This window comes from Sorghum bicolor, chromosome 3, assembly GCF_000003195.3.
Source record: "Sorghum bicolor cultivar BTx623 chromosome 3, Sorghum_bicolor_NCBIv3, whole genome shotgun sequence".
In the NCBI taxonomy this organism is placed as follows: domain Eukaryota; kingdom Viridiplantae; phylum Streptophyta; class Magnoliopsida; order Poales; family Poaceae; genus Sorghum; species Sorghum bicolor.
In genome coordinates, this window is record NC_012872.2 from 69,552,783 (window position 1) to 69,575,511 (window position 22,729).

At 41.4% G+C, this 22,729-nt stretch overlaps 1 protein-coding gene across 1 annotated transcript; it reads right to left on the reverse strand.

Annotated features, from left to right (window-relative positions):
• On the reverse strand, positions 394–15,745 carry LOC8062449. Its single transcript, XM_021455826.1, has 7 exons — positions 15,313–15,745; positions 1,693–3,520; positions 1,349–1,612; positions 1,148–1,258; positions 971–1,055; positions 793–885; positions 394–682 (listed from the first exon to the last, which is right to left on the reverse strand). The coding sequence occupies exons 1-7, from the start codon at positions 15,419–15,421 to the stop codon at positions 485–487; spliced, it is 2,688 nt and encodes an 895-aa protein (XP_021311501.1). The 5' UTR covers positions 15,422–15,745; the 3' UTR covers positions 394–484.

Genomic DNA, 22,729 nt, shown 5'->3' on the forward strand with positions numbered 1-22,729 from the left:
AAACGCTCTTACAGTGGAATTCACTGTAAGGGCGGTTCAACACCAGCCGCCCTTACAGAGGCCCACTGTAAGGGCGGTTGGAAACAACAGCCGCCCTTACAGTGGCCTACTGTAAGAGCGGTTGGTGCTTCCAGCCGCCCTTATAGTGAGCCTTAGTAAGGGCGGCTTGTGTCTCAGCCGCCTCTATTATCTGTATTTGCAAGGGCGGCTCTATCTAGAACCGCCCCTACAGTTATTTTTCAGAAAAAAAAATAAAAATTACAATAATCGAGTTGACAGCACAGCACAGCACCACATACATATATACATATATAATCAGAGACAGAAAACATCACAGATTCACAACATAAATATCCATACATATACACAGCACCACATTTCAAGTCCAAAATGTTTCCATGTCCAAATCCATCCAAAAGAGTCCGAAATTTTTCAGGTACTAATACAAATCGATCACAGTCCATTCCAACAAGTTCACATGTAATCAACGACCTAGACATAGCCTATCCCACTGACGGAGGTGCTGGTAAAGAGGATTGCTACCTAAGTCGGACTGTGGGTTATGGTAATCACCTTTGTAATAAACAACATGGTCCATTATAAAGTTGCAAAGGTCACCGACAATCTCTAAGAGGTCATCATCCCTGTAGACATCCCTTTTTAGTCCTTTTTCTTCTTTCCACTACAAGATCGTAAAAGACAAGTTTAGGTCTAGTGTAAAGAAGAGATTGCAAAGCTAAGTGAGAAATACTATGTTTTCATACTACAACCCACTAAGAGATTCAAACTTACCAATTCAGGGTGTCTCCTGTAGCCTTTTGTGTTACTGATGAAAGCACATACATAGTATCCACAATGCAGACTCCCTGGCCTTTGCTTGGGAAACTTTGTTTCAATTTGCAAGTGGAGATGTGTCAAGTATAAGTACTGAAAAAATTAGTAATTTTATGCCAAACTAAGTCGCACTTACCGAACATAGAGATTTGAAACGCAAGTGGCTCCCCAGACCTGGATCATGCCTTCCTTTGTGATTCTTGACATAGGCCCTGAATGCCCTGTTTGAATGAGAATCGATGTGACTTGTAGTATGCAGAAGTCGATATTAAAGTGAATCATATAAGGTTACTAGGATTACAAATTTGCTTACGTAATGAGAATTGACATGAAGTCTTTATATGTGTGAGGGTCAAAATCTGCAGAATCACAAATCCATGCCATGTTCATCCCGACATCGAGACCTATGACTATCCAGTGATTGCTACAACAATTTTAAATAAATACATAAGTACCTTTGCATCAAAATAAGATAAACCGAACAATCGTTAAGTATACAATTAATCGAACTTACTTGAAGTGGTATGGAATCCATATTGTTTCGAAGTGTTGGAGATTCTTTAAACATACGGCAAGCCATGCCGCAACCTTAAGAGACTCTTCTCTTATTTTGGCCGCACGGATCTTTTCTTTCTCCGCCAACGTCCCTCCAGCAGCTAGCTGTGGCGCATCCAATTCCCATCTCGATGGGTAATTAAAATTTATTTGTGCTATAGGCATAGGGTCTACATACCCGGCTTTCGTTGAGCGTGTAGATTTCATAAAGTTTGCTTGCATTCTAAAAATCATGACGTAAGTTAGTTTTAGCAAAATCCAACTAGGTTACTTTCAAATCATATCAAGAGGAAGAGGACTTACAGGCACCAAGTGCGAATCAGATTCATCGACATTGAACTAAGGTGAAAGCATGATTGGATGTCGCTGAAGTCAAAGGCAATACCCGAAGCAGGGCCTCCAAATGTGCGAGCAGGTATTACTGCTTCCAACACATTCAGTTCTGTACGTGAAACATGCAAGTAGTACCAATCATGGAACCTTCTCATTCCATATGGCATCTTACACAAGACCCGGTTTGGTAGGAAACGTTTGCCTTTTACATATTCTTTCGGGCAATCCTTTGACCACTTGATGGTTTCAACATCTGGATACTTTGTTATCGTTGTGTAGTCTGAGGTGTCAGTGGGCATCCTGTAGGCAAATTTGTTCGGGCCTTGGTTCTCAGGCTTGAACTGGTCATGAGCATACCACTTGTACATACCCGAGACATTCATATCCACAAAAGATTTTGACCCTGTCGACCTTATCATGATGGGGATCTTTTCACGAGCTTCACATACTAGAGGGAGTAGTTCTTCATGTGTCGGCGGTGCTTGTTGAAAAGTCTGTGCCATCTCATCATGGCCTTGCTCGGGGCGAGCTGGAGAATGTTGTGGCTTAGGAGGCACATGTGGTGTCTCGTCATGCTCTGACTCGGCACGAGCTGTAGAAGGTTTTGGGCTATGAGGCACATGTGGTGTCTCATCACGCTTTGGCTCGGCACGAGCTGTAGAAGAATGCGGACTATGAGGCACATGTGGCATCTCATGCTCTGGCTCCGCACGAGCTACAGAAGGTTCACCTATTTGAGGCTCATGTGGCGTCTCATCATGCCCTGGCTCGACCCCTTGCTCACCAGCGGTTGGAGAAGCCGGTACCCTCTCATGCATCAAGTGGTCCTCATGAGACGGTGAATACACCGCTCCATCCTCAAGGTGGACTCTCTCCAGGTGTACATCACTTGGAGTTGGCGAGGAAACATTCAACACAATATCCTTTTTGTACCATAGGATGAACTGTTTCATGAGTAGTCCAAGCTCACGAATCCCCTCGCTAGTTGGGTGTTCAATCTTATGCTTCGCGTACTCGGGATTCACGGTATGCACCTCAACCTTACTATAGTCGGCCGGGACCGGTTTATGGTGCCAGATGTCGCCTGGAATTGGAGGATGTGCCAGACCCGTTGCGACCTCAGCCATCTCCTGTCCCCTACCGATGGGAATCAACAGGATGCAACGAGTTGGCACCCGTATGTGATCGACTGAGGCGGAGGCTGCATTGGAACCTTGGCTGCTTTGAACATTTGGAGGGCTACCAACTAGAACCAAATCCCTAGGCGGCTCCATTTGTGACCGTCGCTCAGTAGACAGTCCTTGCTCCTGTAGTTCCTTGGCAACTAGGGTCTTCACTAGGGTGGCAAGACTCTCCTCCCGGTTTCTACCATGTTTCTTGTACATCTCCACATCCTCTCGAAATCCTTCCTTCCAGGTCTTATGTTTCCCTAACCCCCTGACACGGCCTGGGTGCTCGGGGTTTCCCAAGCCAAGGCTAAGCTCGTCCTTCTCTCTAGAAGGAGTGAATGAGCCCTTCTCGATGTCTTCAGAATATTTCATTATCCTTGACACTGCCTCCTCGGTCTCTGGCTTGGCAAATTTCAGACTGCTGCCTGATTCTTCAAGATTCCTGGCAAAGAGCCAACGCTTGGTGCGTGGCTTCAATTTCATTACTTTTGTATTCCCAGCAGCTACGGCCTCCTCTTCCATCTTTCTAAACATCTCTTCCTTGCCCTCGTAGCCACCGGGGCCTAGACGAGGGTGGTGGATGTTCTTCTTCGCCTGCAAGCTGTTCTTTTCACTTAAGGCCAAAGATTCTGGTGCAGTCTTCTCAGCCACGAGCAACGCCCAGATAGCAGGAGTGATGTGTCCATACTTATGGTACGGAGTTAACCCCTTTTTGATGTACTCGGTGTTCAGCTCATTCCTCCAACGTCGGAAGGATTCTCCCATCATCTTCATAGCACGTCGTCTTACTAGGGGTAGCTTCTCTGCCGGAATCCTAAAATTAAAATTGACCAACAGACGATTTTTCCATAGGTCATCCTTTATGTCCTCTGGATAGTCGTGCCAATTACGGATTGATGGGTTCAACTTGTCTCTGACTAGGGCCCCAATTGCATTGCGGAATTTTGATTGGAACTCCTTTGGCTTAAGGATCTGCCCTTCTTCCCCAACCTCATCAATCACATAAACCATTTTTGCATTTGGATAGTGGTTTGGCTTTCTGACCCCTCCTTTCCTTTTCACTTTGGTAGTTGAGGCCGAGGTTGTGCCTTCAGGTTGCGGAGCAGAGGCCACAATCGTAGTCTCTGTGCCTGTTGCCTCTGCCCTCCTTTCCCTTGCCCCGTCGTGTCCGGCGAAACGTGTCGGACGCCGACGTGGTCTTTTTGGAGGTTTAGGAGGGACCTGTATAAACAACAGGTCAAAGTGTTAGTAGAGGTAACACAACCATATCGTTACCAAAATTTATGGTTTACTAAGTGACCTTCATATCCCTACCTCCTCGTTTGGGTCAAAGTCCTTGTCCAACTCATCCGTCGTTGGCTTCCGTCTAGGTTCACATGGGTGTGGATCCTCAGGACTTTCATATCCCGAGGTTGAGTCATCGTCCTTGCTAGATCCTTCATCAGTCTCTCCTCTTCCCGCTTCTCCCCCTTGCTCCTCGCCAGACTCCTCCTGAGTAAGCATAAATGCTACACCATTGCCCACTTCTTCATCAAACTGTTCCTGAGAAAACTGATCATGTATTTCTTGCTCTCTAGGGCTAGGGTGCTCTTCATGTTCGTTGGATCGGGCTGCATTGCTTGTTGTCCGTGTCATTTCGTGATTTGTTCTAACAGATGAAAGGAATAAAGTGTGCTTTAGTAGTAGTAGTAGTAGCAGCAGCAGCAGCATTAGTAGTAGTCGTAGCAGCAGCAGTGCTTTAGTAGTAGTAGTAGTAGGTTGAAGAGAGGAGAAGAGAGAGCAGCAGTGCTTTAGTAGTAGTAGTAGTAGTAGTAGTAGTAGTAGTAGTAGTAGTAGTAGTAGTATTAGTAGTAGTAGTAGTAGTAGTAGTAGTAGTAGTAGTAGTAGTAGTAGTAGTAGTAGTAGTAGTAGTAGTAGTAGTAGTAGTAGTAGTAGTAGTAGCAGCAGCAGCAGCAGCTAGGACTAGTAGTAGACTAGTGCAGCAGTGTTGGAGAGAGGATGAGAGTAGAAAATAGAAGAGAGACAGAAAGAGCAGAGAGGAAGGAGAGGTGAGGAGAGGGAAAGGTTTTAAAAAGGCCTTAGAAATATGTCTACCATCATTTGATCAAGAACTTGGAGCATCAAGGCATCAAAACAGAGAAGTAGGTTGAAGAGAGGAGAAGAGAGAGCAGCAGTGCTTTAGTAGTAGCAGCAGTGCTTTAGTAGTAGCAGCAGCAGCAGATGAGAGGAGAAGATAGGAGAGAGAACACACAAAGGAGACAAATTAGTTTGGTAGTAGTAGAAGAAGAAGAAACAAATGTGCCCTCAAATTAGCGGGTTGCTGCTTTATAGAGCCATCCGCTGCTCTGTGGTGATCATAGATCATAGACTTATATGACAGTCAGTAATAGGTTAAGAGAAAACCCATTTGCACTACAAGACCGAAAACCTCTGGGGGAGGCTAGTATCCAATGGCACTCCATTCGAGACGAGTTTCCCCCAGAAGCTTTTGGTCTAGGAGAAGCTATGGGTATTTGACTGTCATGTTGTCTCACTACACCTTTAGTATCATCGAGCAAGAAATTTTGAAAGAAAAAAGTATTACAAGTAGTGAAGGCCTCAGTACCATGTCAATCATCATTTGATCATGAACTTGGAGCATAAAGGCATCGTAATAGAGAAGATGAGGTCATATAGGGGCCGCTGGTAACGATGCCAAGTTCCTCACAAGTTCCTGATCATCAGCTCATATTCCATATAATGAATGGACTTAGACAATCTAATCATCGGCAAAACAAAGGAGAGAAGAAAAATCATAGAAGTAGGAGAGAAGAGTAGTAGAATTAGGACTAGAGTAGAGCAGCAGCTAGCACTAGTAGTAGACTAGTGCAGTAGTAGTAGAGTTGGAGCACAACAGCAGTAGTAGTAGGATTACAGTAAGCCACAAATTATAATGACAGTAAGCCCCAACAGTAGTGTAGTACTAGTAGAGTACTAGAGTAGAGCAGCAGCTAGGACTAGTAGTAGACTAGTGCAGCAGTGTTGTAGAGAGGATGAGAGTAGAAAATAGAAGAGAGACAGAAAGAGCAGAGAGGAAGGAGAGGTGAGGAGAGGGAAAGGTTTAAAAAAGGCCTTAGAAATATGTCTACCATCATTTGATCAAGAACTTGGAGCATCAAGGCATCAAAACAGAGAAGTAGGTTGAAGAGAGGAGAAGAGAGAGCAGCAGTGCTTTAGTAGTAGTATTAGTAGTAGTAGTAGTAGTAGTAGTAGTAGCAGCAGCAGCAGCAGCAGCAGCTAGGACTAGTAGTAGACTAGTGCAGCAGTGTTGGAGAGAGGATGAGAGTAGAAAATAGAAGAGAGACAGAAAGAGCAGAGAGGAAGGAGAGGTGAGGAGAGGGAAAGGTTTTAAAAAGGCCTTAGAAATATGTCTACCATCATTTGATCAAGAACTTGGAGCATCAAGGCATCAAAACAGAGAAGTAGGTTGAAGAGAGGAGAAGAGAGAGCAGCAGTGCTTTAGTAGTAGTAGCAGTGCTTTAGTAGTAGCAGCAGCAGCAGATGAGAGGAGAAGATAGGAGAGAGAACACACAAAGGAGACAAATTTTGAAAAAAAAAGTAATCGATCGTAGTAAAGGCCTCAGTACCATGTCAATCATCATTTGATCATGAACTTGGAGCATAAAGGCATCGTAATAGAGAAGATGAGGTCATATAGGGGCCGCTGGTAACGATGCCAAGTTCCTCACAAGTTCCTGATCATCAGCTCATATTCCATACAATGAATGGACTTAGACAATCTCATCATCGGCAAAACAAAGGAGAGAAGAAAAATAGAAGAGGAGAGAGGGTAGTAGTAGTATAGAGGAGCACAGTTTATAAAACTGTCATAGAGAGGGTAGTAGGAGAGTTGGGCACAACAGCAGTAGTAGTAGGATTACAGTAAGCCCCAACAGTAGTGTAGTACTAGTAGAGTACTAGAGTAGAGCAGCAGCTAGCACTAGTAGTAGACTAGTGCAGTAGTGTTGGAGAGAGGATGAGAGTAGAGAATAGAAGAGAGATAGAAGGAGCAGAGAGGAAGGAGAGGTGAGGAGAGGGAAAGGTTTAAAAAAGGCCTCAGAAACATGTCTAGCATCATTTGATCAAGAACTTGGAGCATCAAGGCATCAAAATTGAGAACAAGGCACTATAGAGGCGGCTAGTAATGATGCCAAGTTACTCATAAGTTTTGGATCATCAGCTCATATTCTAAAATAATGTATTGAATTAGACAATTTCATCATCGGCAAAACAATAGTAGAGGAGAGAGGGTATAGTAGTAGTATAGAGGGGCACGGTTCAAAAAATGTCACCAATTCAAAATTATCCCAGTAAGCCACCACAACAGTAGAGTAGTAGTAGTAGTAGTAGTAGTAGAGAGGAGTGGCATATAAGCAGCCTGCTATATAAACAACAGTAATTATGCCTCAGTATATAAAACTGTCATAGAGAGAGTAGTAGTACAGTTGTAGTACAAAAGCAGTAGTAGTAGGATTACAGTAAGCCACAAATTAAAATGACAGTAAGCCACCAGAACGAACTAGAAGTAAACAGATTGTCTATAAAATGATAATGGAACAAACTAGAAGTCAAAGATCATACAAATAGAGTTCAGAGTCAAACATAAAGATAATAGATGATTGAGGGAACATTTCCTGAATCTATAATAATATTCATGTCAAATATGACTCAGGCAAAAGCATCATTAACCAGACAACATAGCTCTAAAAGACAATTACAGTAGTATGATCGACATCGATTATGACATCAGAGCCCCGGATTATAGCTATCTGCTGATAGCAGAAATGAAAGAGACTTCTATTACCAAAAGTTTGATATATTCAGAACGTGCAAAGGTAAAACCATCCAGCTGCTTCAACTACTGCAGCAATGTCTACAAGACTTCAAACACAGAGCTACCAGAATTTCAAACATAGTTATAACCCTCGCAGACACCAGTACAGACAACAAGTATATATACCTTTGTGACTTTGCTAGGCACCTAAAATCTACTGCAGATCATGCATATAGAACTAGATGGTTTCAAAAAAGCAAAGTGAGCAAACTCACATACCTGAGCAGCCTATGAAACTAGATGGTTTCAAAAAAGCAAAGTGAGCAAACTCACATACCTTTGGAGGAGAAGGAGAGAGTCGCGGACGGGCGGCGCCTAGGGTTCCTAGCAGGCGGAGTGCCCAGGCTCACCGACGGGCGGGCGGCCGCGCGTGGATCTTCGGCCCTCGGCGACGTCTAGGGTTCTGACAGGGCGGAGCGCACGGGCTCGCACATGGACGGAAGCAGGTCGCCGAGCTCGCGGAAGAAGAGCTCGTGGACGCGCCGACGAAGAGCTCGTGGACGACCGAGGTCCTCGGCCAGACTCGCCGAGCTCGTGGAGGCGCGCGTGGGCGGGCGGCCGTGTGCAGATCTGGCTCCCGGCGGCAGCAGAGTGGTGGCGTGGCACGGGCACCAGCGAAGGGGGAGGGGGAGGAGAGCGCGGGGAGGAGAGTGGTGGCGTTGCACGGCACCGGCGAAGGGGGAGGGGGAGGAGAGTGGTGGCGTGGAAATCGGGCGGCGGCGGCTAGGGTTCCGATCGGGGGGAATCGGGCAGCCTGACGGCGTCCAACTGCGAATGAGAACGCCCTGGCTTAGGCGCTGCGAACGGAAGGGGGTTTTATGGAGGGCAGCCCCACTGTAAGGGCGGTTCAGATGTGAACCGCCCTTATTGTGGTTTTCTTGAAATTTAAAATCATTTTTTTAATTTAGTTAAAGTTCAAAATGTATTTATATAATAATTTTAATTTATTCCATGTATTTTTATACTTAATTTATATATATTATATAATTTCAAACTATTCCAAGTTTTTGTATCTTTAATTTATATACATTATATAATTTGAAACTAAATTGGTTTGGAATTAAAAAATAAAATTGTGTAAACTTAAAAATTCTTTAGTGCCTCACTTGACCTAATATGTAATAATTTTGAATTATTTCATACATTTTTATGATTAGTTTATATATATATATATATATATATATATATGCAAAGTTTATTCATTTTTGTCTACTTTGACCAAGTCAAACATTGGATTTTTGACAAAATACACTTTGACCGGACCCGAGATGGTCTCAGATGCAAAAGTCATGAATACAAAGTTTGTTCCCCTTCTCAAGACACACATTTGGTGTAATGGTCAACTTTTCATATGAGATGGTTTGGACCACTCAAATTTTGAAATTTCAAATTTTTACTGCTACACGCACGTTTTCGGGACCCTAAATGGCCCCAACTCCGAAAGTCATGAATAGCAACTTTGTTCCACTCATCAAGATGTACATTTGATATATAGGACATTTTTGCATTTGACAAAGCGTTAAGAAAGTGCAGTTCTAAATCCACAAGTCCCGCATGTAGTTTCATAAAGTCTATGTGTGATTCAAGACTTTGTGACTAGAGTTTACAAACACTTTCTCAAATGCAAAAATGTCCTATGTATGAAATGTGTATCTTGATGAGCTCTAACTACCTTGTATTCAAAAGTTTTTCATTTGAGGTCATTTACTCACTCGTTTGACCAGGTTTGTCCAAGCCACGCCTTGGGTTTTCAAAACATGTGAACTGAGTTTTCTGTAACTTTTCCAAATGCAAAAATGTATTGTGTACCAAAGGTAGACCTTGATGAGATCTAACTATGTTGTATTCAATTTTTTTTCATTTGAGGTCTTTTATTGCCTAGTTTGACCTAGTTTGACCAAGTCAAACATTGGATTTTTGACAAAATACACTTTGACCGGACCCGAGATGGTCTCAGATGCAAAAGTCATGAATACAAAGTTTGTTCCCCTTCTGAAGATACACATTTGGTGTAATGGTCAACTTTTCATATGAGATGGTTTGGACCACTCAAATTTTGAAATTTCAAATTTTTACTGCTACACGCACGTTTTCGGGACCCTAAATGGCCCCAACTCCGAAAGTCATGAATAGCAACTTTGTTCCACTCATCAATATGTACATTTGATATATAGGACATTTTTGCATTTGACAAAGCGTTAAGAAAGTGCAGTTCTAAATCCACAAGTCCCGCATGTAGTTTCATAAAGTCTATGTGTGATTCAAGACTTTGTGACTAGAGTTTACAAACACTTTCTCAAATGCAAAAATGTCCTATGTATGAAATGTGTATCTTGATGAGCTCTAACTACCTTGTATTCAAAAGTTTTTCATTTGAGGTCATTTACTCACTCGTTTGACCAGGTTTGTCCAAGCCACGCCTTGGGTTTTCAAAACATGTGAACTGAGTTTTCTGTAACTTTTCCAAATGCAAAAATGTATTGTGTACCAAAGGTAGACCTTGATGAGATCTAACTATGTTGTATTCAATTTTTTTTCATTTGAGGTCTTTTATTGCCTAGTTTGACCTAGTTTGACCAAGTCAAACATTGGATTTTTGACAAAATACACTTTGACCGGACCCGAGATGGTCTCAGATGCAAAAGTCATGAATACAAAGTTTGTTCCCCTTCTGAAGATACACATTTGGTGTAATGGTCAACTTTTCATATGAGATGGTTTGGACCACTCAAATTTTGAAATTTCAAATTTTTACTGCTACACGCACGTTTTCGGGACCCTAAATGGCCCCAACTCCGAAAGTCATGAATAGCAACTTTGTTCCACTCATCAATATGTACATTTGATATATAGGACATTTTTGCATTTGACAAAGCGTTAAGAAAGTGCAGTTCTAAATCCACAAGTCCCGCATGTAGTTTCATAAAGTCTATGTGTGATTCAAGACTTTGTGACTAGAGTTTACAAACACTTTCTCAAATGCAAAAATGTCCTATGTATGAAATGTGTATCTTGATGAGCTCTAACTACCTTGTATTCAAAAGTTTTTCATTTGAGGTCATTTACTCACTCGTTTGACCAGGTTTGTCCAAGCCACGCCTTGGGTTTTCAAAACATGTGAACTGAGTTTTCTGTAACTTTTCCAAATGCAAAAATGTATTGTGTACCAAAGGTAGACCTTGATGAGATCTAACTATGTTGTATTCAATTTTTTTTCATTTGAGGTCTTTTATTGCCTAGTTTGACCTAGTTTGACCAAGTCAAACATTGGATTTTTGACAAAATACACTTTGACCGGACCCGAGATGGTCTCAGATGCAAAAGTCATGAATACAAAGTTTGTTCCCCTTCTCAAGACACACATTTGGTGTAATGGTCAACTTTTCATATGAGATGGTTTGGACCACTCAAATTTTGAAATTTCAAATTTTTACTGCTACACGCACGTTTTCGGGACCCTAAATGGCCCCAACTCCGAAAGTCATGAATAGCAACTTTGTTCCACTCATCAAGATGTACATTTGATATATAGGACGTTTTTGCATTTGACAAAGCGTTAAGAAAGTGCAGTTCTAAATCCACAAGTCCCGCATGTAGTTTCATAAAGTCTATGTGTGATTCAAGACTTTGTGACTAGAGTTTACAAACACTTTCTCAAATGCAAAAATGTCCTATGTATGAAATGTGTATCTTGATGAGCTCTAACTACCTTGTATTCAAAAGTTTTTCATTTGAGGTCATTTACTCACTCGTTTGACCAGGTTTGTCCAAGCCACGCCTTGGGTTTTCAAAACATGTGAACTGAGTTTTCTGTAACTTTTCCAAATGCAAAAATGTATTGTGTACCAAAGGTAGACCTTGATGAGATCTAACTATGTTGTATTCAATTTTTTTCATTTGAGGTCTTTTATTGCCTAGTTTGACCTAGTTTGACCAAGTCAAACATTGGATTTTTGACAAAATACACTTTGACCGGACCCGAGATGGTCTCAGATGCAAAAGTCATGAATACAAAGTTTGTTCCCCTTCTCAAGACACACATTTGGTGTAATGGTCAACTTTTCATATGAGATGGTTTGGACCACTCAAATTTTGAACTTTCAAATTTTTACTGCTACACGCACGTTTTCGGGACCCTGAATGGCCCCAACTCCGAAAGTCATGAATAGCAACTTTGTTCCACTCATCAAGATGTACATTTGATATATAGGACGTTTTTGCATTTGACAAAGCGTTAAGAAATGTAGCCTCACACACATACATAAATGTAGTCTCACACACATACATAAATGTAGTCTCACACACATACATAAATGTAGTCTCACATGGATACATAAATAAAGTCTCACACACATACAAATGACTATTTATTAGTATCCGCCGCCGTAACAGTTTTCCACTTCACACCTTTTCGTTCCCATGGCAATACATCTTTGGGTAGGCTTTTTTCCACAACACCAATCTTGTTAATAAAGTCTGTGAATAGCGGCATCTGATCGCACTTATTGTAGGCTTCAACATCATCAACGCCATCAACTCCAATAATGTGCTGTTTTCCAGGGATAACCACATGCTTAGGTTTCTTCTTTGGGGGGACAATGCTGAGCGGGTCGGTCATATAGAAAACCTGTGTAACATGTGAAGCAAGGACCCATGGATCATCCTGGTAGCCTATGCTGTGAAGGTCCACGACCCTCAATCCGATTTCATTGAATTCATGTTGCTTGATCCAGCGACATCGAAATAGGGCCACATTTAGTGCCTCAGTTCCATAGTCAAGTTCCCATATATCTTCAATTATGCCAAAGTAATCGATCTTTTGTCCCCCTGCGCCGATAGCCACTGCTCGAACACCACTGTTTTGGTTCACACATTTACTATCCTTTGCGTGGGTATAGTATGTGTACCCATTGATCTCATAAGAACTCCAAGATGTCACCTGTCTTGATGGCCCCGCTGCCAACTTACTGATGGTAATAGAATCTATGGTTTCTCCAGGCTGTATGTTTTGGTCCTTCAACCATGAAGTTAGGCGTTGCTTGTGTTGTTTCATGACCCAATCACCTGTACGACCATTTCTCTCTGATTGGATGATCTCCATGTGTTCATCAATATATGGTTCCATCAGTTTTGTGCTCGCCAAGACAGCGTAGTGCGCCCGACTCACTTCAGCGTATTCATTGTCGATGAAGATTTTTCTACCATTTGTGCCCTTCCCGGCCAGCCTACCCTTGTAGTGAGAATCGGGAATACCAATCCCTCTCTGTACTTTTAGGTACTCTTGACAGCACTCGATGACTTCTTCACTACTGTAGCCCTCTATCATAGAGCCCTCTGGGTATGCACGATTATGCACATATCGACTTAGAACCGACATGAACCGCTCATACGACCACATTTCATGCAAGTAGCAAGGGCCCAACGCCTGTATCTGATGAACCATGTGAATCATGAGATGTACCATAGGGTCGAAGAAAGCGGGAGGTAAACACATCTCTAGTTGGTTTTGGGTCTCTACGACAAAATCATGTAGGTCACTCAGCTCTGTCTTGCTAATCTTCTTCTGTGAGATCTTCGACCAGAAGTAGCACATGCGGGTGATAGCCATCTTCAAAAACTCTGGCTTGATAGCCCTTATTGCGATTGGTAGGAACACCGTCAGCATCATATGACAATCGTGAGCCTTGCAGTGTGGAAATGATAGGTCCTTCATCGACACTAGCTTCTTCGGGTTTGCCGAAAACCCAGTCGGGACTTTGATCCCCTTCACAGAAGTGCATAAACCTCTCCTCTCTTCTAGGTCCAGGTTGTAGCTAGCCGCGGGTAGGGTGTATTTTCCAGTTTTTGTCTCAAGTACCGGGTGAAGCTCTGGCATCACATGTAGCTGCTCCATGTCTCTCCTTGCTTTGAGACTATCCTTTGACTTCGGTGTGTCCATCAAGGTAGCGATGAGACTCTCAAAGACATTCTTCTGCACATGCATAGCATCAATGGCATGGGGGACCTCCAATTGTTGCCAATATTCAAGATACTGAAAGAAGATTGACTTTTTCTTAAAAGGCACGCCTTCAATAGGAGGTGTGCTTCTATCTCTAGGTGTTCCATCCATTTTCTTCTTTCCATAGATGACACTTATATTTTTCACCATTTGGAACACATATTGTCCATCATGACGTCTCTCCGGAGGTCGATCTTCATCCTCTGGGATGTTGCCAAAATACTTTAAGTACACTTTGCTGCGGTACTTGTGACCTTGCTTTAAAAAGCGACGATTCCTGATGTAAACAATCTTCTTAGATCCATCTAGGTACACCCATTTAGTATCATCCAGACAGACTAAGCATCCTGTCTTGCCTTTGATTTGTCCAGACAAGGCAAACAATGCAGGGTGGTCGTTGATAGTCACAAATATTATTGCTCTTAATGTGAAGGTCTCCTTTTGGAAAGCATCATACATCAGCTCCCCTGTCCTCCATAGTTTCTCGAATTCTTCCATCACAGGCTCGAGGAACACGTCCATATCAAAGCCTGGTTGCTGAGGGCCAGAAACAAGAACAGTGAGGAAAAGATACTTTCTCTTCTGACACAACCACGTTGGGATGTTGTACATGGTCAAGATCACTGGCCAAGTGCTATGGTTGCTCGTCCTCTCGTTGAAGGGATTCATTCCATCGGTGCTCAAGGCAAACCGTACATTCCTTGGGTCCGAACTGAACAGTGGGTTGTTATTATCGAAGTCCTGCCACTGACTGCCATCGGCCGGGTGTGCAATCACATCGTCATCGACCTTGCGCTCATCGTCCCACCATGTCATGAGCGCGGCTTCCTTAGGGTTCAGGAAAATACGCCTCAAGCGGTCGGTCACTGGCAGATACCACATTACCAAGGCAGGAATTTTTCTCTTCTTTGCGTCGTTGCCTAATGGGGTGTCCTCTGGAGGTCGAGATTCTTGTACCACCTTTTTGGAACCCTTCTTACTCCTCTTGTTCCCGGTGGAGGCTTCTCCACCACTGTAAAGGTCATTGTCCTTGTACCGACTTGCCCCACAACGAGGACATTTATCCAGACCTTCGAACGTTTCACCACGAAAAAGGATACAATGGTTGGGGCATGCATGGATCTTTTCAACACCCATTGTCAATGGACTTATGACCTTCTTAGCATGGTATGTGTTGGAGGGAACTAAGTTCGGCAGTGGCAGCACAGATGAAAGAAGATGCAACAGATCGTCAAAACTGCAGTCTGACCAGCCGTACTTAGCCTTCAGGATGAGTAGCTCAAGCACAAAACGGAGCAGTGTCCAATGTGTTGGACAGCCCTTCTCAACACCATACACAGTCTCCTTTGACGCTGTTTTCACCCGCTCTAGATTTTCTAGACCCTTCTTCTGTTGTAGTATTTCTGGTCCAATGGCCCGAAGCATTTCCTCTAAGTTGTCAAAGTTTTCTGCATCCCCCTCACATGCTCCAACATCATTATTGTCAACACCGCCAACATCCCCATCATTATTGTCGACACCACCGACATCATCACCACGTGCTTGTTCATTTGCTGAATCATGTTGCATTTGTGCTTCAAACATGTCTGCGTATTGGGACAACAATTGGCCTTCTTCAGCATCGTCTTCTTGGTCATCATCGTTGCCATCAAGAAACATTACTTCACCATGATGAAGTCATACTGTGTAGTTCGGGACAAATCCTCGCCTAATCAGATGTGATCTGATGATTTCCACATCATAAGTTGCTAAGTGGTTCTTGCAATCTTTACAGGGACAAATAACTGAACAATTATTTCCTGTTGACAACGTCTTTGCATGATTCACTGCGATTGTAATAAATTTGTCCACCTCATCAGCATAGGCTTGTGAGTACCTAGGCAAACCATACATCCAAGTAGCCCTATTCTCCATCTTTACATAAATAAAAAAATTAATTAGTTGAGAATAATTATTAGCAACAATTAATAAGTAACAATTATTATCTACCATTATTAGCAACAATTAGTAGCTATCATTATTAGCAATAATTGTGTTAGAAATGATTATTAGACATAATTAATAGTACCAATTATTATCTACCATTATTAGCAACAATTAATAAGTAACAATTATTATCTACCATTATTAGCAACAATTAATAAGTAACAATTATTATCTACCATTATTAGCAACAAATAATAAGTACCAATTATTATCTACCATTATTAGCAATAATTAATAAGTAACAATTATTATCTACCATTATTAGCAACAATTATTAGCTATCATTATTGGTAATAATTGTGTTAGAAACGATTATTAGACATAATTAATATTACCAAATATTATCTACCATTATTAGCAACAATTAATAAGTAACAATTATTATCTACCATTTTTAGCAACAATTATTATCTATCATTATTAGTAATAATTGTGTTAGAAACGATTATTAGACATAATTAATTTTACCAATTATGATCTACCATTATTAGAAACAATTAATATTAACAATAACTATTAGTTTACCAATAACTATTCATGCCAACCACATTCCAAATTCATGAAACAAAAACAAAAAAAGGAAACCCTAGATCTAGAATGCCTTTTCTCTCCATACATGAAACTACAATTAATCTCCAATAAAATAAAGCTATATCACCTAATTGATGGTGCAAGGTGGTGTCTCTACCTATTCTACACTAATAGCATCATAGATAAGCTCTAATTTGGTCAACACAAAGCTCAAGCTCCATGGAAGAGAGAGAAAACCAAAATGTAAATTGCTCACTAACCAACCAATAAAACATGGATTAGAGGGTGGGAATAGCATTTTCTTACCTTAAACAAGCTCCCCACCAAAGGATTTAAGTTCAAAACCTCCCCCCTTCCTAGAGTGATTTTAGGGAGGTGCCCAAGGCCTCCCAAACCTTTTTTTTGCGAGTGGAAGTGAGTGGCTCGGGGAGGAAGAAGAGTGGGCTGGCTACTTATGCTACAAACCTCTGTAGGGGCGGTTGGTGTTACCAGCCGCCCCTACAGTGCCTCCCCCACTGTAAGGGCGGCTGGTAACACCAACCGCCCCTACAGAGAACACTGCAAGGGCGGCTGGCTTTGTGCTTGGCTGCCCACCCACTGTAAGGGCGGTTCAAATGTTAACTGCCCCTACAGTGTGGGGAGGGGCGCTCTCTTAGTAAGTTTTTCATGTAGTGTTGGTGGAAGTAAACGAGGCCTTAGAGCCTGCAGCGGCTGCAGTTGTATATATGTACGACGAATCGAGCGACGTGCGATAGATCTAGAAGACTAAGCATGTACATGTTACGTACATCCCTACGAGCTGCATCGATCACATGCATGGCCATACAAAGACAGCACTGTTGGATCGCTCCGTACATTCATGTCAGCATGCAGCCGGCTGTGGTTTTATTTGGCTACAGCAGCAGATCAGACGACATGCTCGGAAGAATAACCACTGTCCGCACAGCATCAGATGCTGTTTTTAACCATGAACAATCATATCAGATTTGACCCTCTAGCTAGCTAGCAGCTTTTGTTGTTTCTTCTTTCACGAGGAGCTACATAGTACGTGGCAATAATACAATCGAGGCCCCAATGCTGTGCCTTTGCATGCCCTAAATGTATCTATGCAGAGACCACAGGAGTACAGTCGTCGTCGACACTGAACAGATCGAGCTATGGATGATGGAATCTCTCTGAGTCACAGGTAGGGCTCACGGCCGGTCTTCTGACAGTGATGCGCTAGTTAATTATAGTTTCGGGGGGCTTCTTTAATTGCTTGCATCCCTGCAGTACGTAATTTGTCAGTACGCGAATGTCTTTTGCCACCATGTCTCTGTTCTTTGGACTGATCTCTAATTTGACACAAATAAAGCTAGCTAGCTAGTTTTTTTTTTTGCAGTGTTATCGTCTACTCATATGGAATTAAATGGAATTAGTGCTTTTGACACTTTACTGCATATCAGTGTTCGTCTGATCAAAAAGTGGCCACAATTTTAGATGCTCAAGAAGCTCTTCTCTTATGTAAAAACGTCCTAGCATTCAAATTATGCACCCAAAAGAATGACGTTTTAGCTCTCTCTTCGTTAGTGCAGGTGCAGCAGGCTGGCCTGTAAGCCTTTGCCTCCTCTACAAGGAGCATCTACTCGGCACCCACCCAGTGCACAGTTCTATTTGCAGCAGCCGCCAACACTCTCATGGTGCAACTGGTCAGCATAACACGCCAAAGAAGCGGTTGGCTGAGCCAGGCCGGGCTCGAGTCACGGCACCAACTTCTTAAGACAAAAATCAGGGGGACGTCTCTCTCCCCTGGTCGAGTTTTTTTTTGGCAGCCGCAACAGCCTTTGGTCATCCAATTGATTGCAGTATAAGGGTAATCAGGTTCATTACTTCTCTTCCTTGGTAATCTTGTCAGCTCCTAACAACCAGTATTCTGGCATGGAGGGAGAATGAAAGCTTAGCAAGATCAAAAGTGGCCACAATGTTTCTTCACCTCTGGTTTTCCTTTTTATACAAGTACTCCCTCCATCCCCACAATCTTGAAGAGTCAAAGTATCTTAAGTTTGACCAAATTTATATGATAACATAATAATATTTATAATACTAACTAAGTATCATAACATTCTTCATTAATTATATTTTCATAGTAATATCTATTTGATGTCATAAATCTTTCTATTTTTCTATAATGTTGGTCAAACTTAAGATACTTTGACTCTCCAAGATTCTTGGAATGACTTATAAATTGGAATGGAGGTTTGCCAGTGGAGAGAAAATGAAACAATTGCTGACAAGTCAATAAGATATTTATTAACTAACTGAGAAAACACAATCCAAAAGAAAAAGGAATGAATAGCCAGTTATCTGACGTCTTACTTGCACACTAACACATGAGAAATTATTTTCACTTTGGACCAAGCCACCATAGGAACGAATATAAAGTACTCTTCCAATGGATAGTGCCTTGATGTTGTTCCATAGACTTTCAATGCAATCAACTATTGTTTTGTATGATGTTGTGCATATGACAGTGGACCTAAGATGGCATCTCCAACACCTTGGCTAAAATTACTAGCCAAATTCCATTATCTAATCATTTTATAAAATAAAAAAACTTTTCAAAAAAGACGAGGTTGTTAGGATTGGGATTCTAGCTAGGTAGAATCATTTTTTCCCGATAGCATCAAATCGTAGAATCTGATCCTCTTGAATTCTACAAAATATATCTTTAATTATTTTTTTGTAAATTTAGGTGGAACTTAGTGATATTATTACCAATCCATCGCAACTTTAAGTAATACTTCCTCCGTTCCAGTATATAAGACGTAACCACTTTTTGTTCATGTCCTATAATATAAGGCGTGTTCTCTCACAAACATTAATACAGTAGTACTAGTGTTGAGAGAGAGAATTAAATGTTTTTTTTGGTCTTTGAACTAGAGGTGGTTACATCTTATATATTAGGACAAGTGAGTATTTCATCACAATCGGATGATTTAATAAGGTCATTGATGTCAATCATTATGTCTAACAGGGTCCTATGTAAGACAATCCTACCGATCTTAATTGTATGCAACTTTCAGGTATAGGATCAGGGTTCTTGGAATTTAAGATATATAAGATATATAGTGGAGTTGATATATTTTGGCTTGGTAGGATTGTAGTACCGTAAGTTCTAGGATCTACTTAACTTTGGTAACCAATTGTTTCATGTTTACAAAAACATATGCATATGTTACTGACCATCACAAGTAAGGCGAGCATATGTTCCAAGTCAAGACCTGAACCACCACGATAAACCTAGCGATACACTCGCACACATACCATTAGAAAGTAGTGCTGATGAGTCTTGGAATAAATCTAGGAAAATACGAGCACTAGTGATAAGTTGAGGACTTGAACCTATATGTGGATTCTACCGTAAGGAATCTAACCAACTGAACTACGCTTAAATCATGTCTCGGGCTTTGTAGCTATATGCTATGTCCATGTTTTCATGTGGATGTATGTTTCATTGAAACATTTTGTCAAGTCATTTTCATTTCAAAAAATGTCACTGAACGATGCTAAAGTTTCCTTGTTTTTTCCACCAGTAAATTCTAGAAGTATGACAAATACTACAACACCAGTGCAGACCTGTTAGACGTAAAAAACATATTTACCATCTTTATTGTAGTGTGCGGCTTGGATCAAAGGAGAATTATTTTCTCTTTGTAATTTTTTGCATGGTAATATTGCTTTTGAATGTTGAAGATGATCATATAAAGTTAGAAGTCCTTAAGGTAGATATGGCAATGGAAAATTCTCCATGGAGGAATTGCTCCCTATCGTTGGCCCCACAATAGCTCGCGGGGGAGATTTGGTCCCCATCCCTATCCCCACATCGACGTTATGGCAATTCAAATTTAACATTAAGTTAAGCGACATTTTTAGCACAAGTGGACACTTGCTGACAAACTACATTGAACATACATATCTCGTTTAAATCCCCATGGGATGAGAATTGGATCCATCCTCATCCCCTTAATAGCTGAATTCTCCATGAAGAATCAAGGATCGGGGCCCATTGACATCCCTACCTTAAGGTAGCTGATCATTTAAATGTTTTTTAAGAAATTTATTAAATTCTCAAAATGTTACATCAAGATGATATAAGACCTTTGAGAATTCTTCTGGCCTTTGCCTAAGACACATAGCATAACAAAGATAGAATTTCCGTAAGGGTTAGTGATAATCAAGCCGGTGACCTGCACCAACTATTGCGACATTGCCACAACCAACCCTATGGGGGGGTTTTTGGTTGGGTTTGTTAAAGTTTAACATGTAATGTAGTATTTTTGTTTTATTTGACAATTAATGTTCAATCATGGACTAATTAGGCTCAAAAGATTCGTCTCGCAAATTACTCTCTAGCCATGTTTTTAGTTTTATAGATAGTCTATATTTAGTACTTTATACATGTGTCCAAATATTCGATGTGACGGACGATAAACTTTACCGCCCGTAATCAAGCAGACCCTATAGCACCGGCTTCTGGAGGATAGACCCGTTGTGTAACCAGTGGAAAATTGAATATATAACCTACACAGGAGAAGTTATACTAGCTTTTTCCCTCAACACACCAACAAGTATAGGAAGACATTTAATCAACAACAAGGTCAATTATTGCCATATATTTGGCTGCACAAATATGCAGTGCTGCAGCTGTTGCTACTTTGCCCTCCTGATCTGTATAGTATTATAGCTAGCGCGCTGCTCCTGCTGCTGCTGCTGCTACAGTGCTGTAGGGTATTCTAGCAGAACAGGTCAATTGCAAAATGATTTAGGCCTGGTTTAGTTCCAAAAATTTTTAAGATCTCCATCACATCAAATCTTTAGACACATGCATAGAACATTAATTAAATATAGATAAAAATAAAAACTAACTGCACAATTTGCATGTAATTTGCGAGATAAATTTTTTAAGCCTAGTTAGTCCGTAATTGGATAATAATTATCAAATATAAACAAATGTACTGTAGTAGCTAAAGAAAAAAATTTCGTGAAGCCTTGTGTACGGTACACGCGTACATGTTGTGTGTGCTAGTGGTGGAGATAGAGATGGAGCTACAGGCCGGGCAAAGCTAGAAGAGGTATAGAGATAAATATATGAGGTTAGAGTGGAGTGGTGTGACATGTGTATCATCGTCTGCGCCTCAGCTTCCAACCCAAGTTTGTTAGCCCCCAGTACGTGTACGTACGGCCCATCGCTCATTTGCAATCAATGTAAAAAGGTCCTGTTGAAACACATTGTGTGTGTGGTCTCAACCACACCGGCCAAGATCCATCCATGAAAACGATAGAGATACGAAAGAACTATTCGACAATAAAAGGGCTCCGCAATGGGGACTACATGTTCTGATCGATGAGGTAGCTGGGTGGCATCTATTGCAGTCACGGGCTTCACTTGACTCGATCTACATGCATGCATATATGCACCGAATATATATAATCACACAAGCCAGCTGCTGATTTATCCTGCTGATGAAACGTACATTTAGGCCTTGTTTAGATCTGATTTTTTTTTGATTTTGATACTGTAGCACTTTCATTTTTATTTGACAAAAATATTAAATTATAGAGTAACTAGGCTTAAAAAATTCGTCTCGCAATTTACATACAAACTGTGTAATTAGTTTTTGTTTCCATCTATATTTAATACTCCATGTATGTGCCGTAAGATTGATTTGACGAGAAATCTTGAAAAGTTTTTTATTTTTAGGGTGAACTAAACAAGGCTATACATGCGGAGAGCAAGTATCGTCAGTTCTAGTAGCAGTAACTACTAATTAATTAAGTGCCAAGCTTTGAGGAAGGATCTGAGCGTCTATGTAAAATTTTGCTAACCCTCTAGGACGTCATTAAGATGTTTTGTATCAAACAATTTTTTACCTTAATATAATACGCGTAAACCTTTTGTGTGATGAAGAAAAAAAAATACCACACTCTAGAGCTACTTTGATCTTCTGCGCTAATTAACTTGTCACAACTTTTGGGATGGTTGGCCTGGCTTGGTGCATGAATGTAACTCGGTAGCGCTATAGCATAGATAGTTTAGTGGTCACTCAGCAGTGTTCAGAACATTGTTATTTTTATTTAGTCCCCAAAGATAAAAAAAGAAAAGAAGAGAGAGGTTCAGAAAATGACAATAGCTAGCTAGGAAGAGTACGCAGACGACATGCAAAGCCATGCTGCTCCCCTTTCTGAAATCACATCAAACGGCCGGCGGGTCTTACATGTCTGTCACGAGGCACAAACTTCTTGCGAAGAGCATTCGTTTTTCCCGTAGGCACACATGCATCATGTAGATGGGACGTGGCAGTAGGATAAAAACGGCCTAACCATCTCATCCCTCCTAAAGCTGTCTTTGGTAGTATTATATGGTAGAGACCGGCTTGTGTTGTATGTGCAGCAGCTACGCTGGCGGCTGGT

Bases quoted from the DNA above. Each gene is read 5' to 3' on its own strand.
- LOC8062449 (XM_021455826.1), bottom strand. From the start codon at position 15,421: ATGTTTCTTGATGGCAACGATGATGACCAAGAAGACGATGCTGAAGAA. The intron at 886-970 runs GTAAGTGCGACT...ATTGAAACAAAG, and splicing joins GTTTCAAATCTCTATGTTCG to TTTCCCAAGCAAAGGCCAGG. The intron at 683-792 runs GTAAGTTTGAAT...ACGATCTTGTAG, and splicing joins ACAGGAGACACCCTGAATTG to TGGAAAGAAGAAAAAGGACT.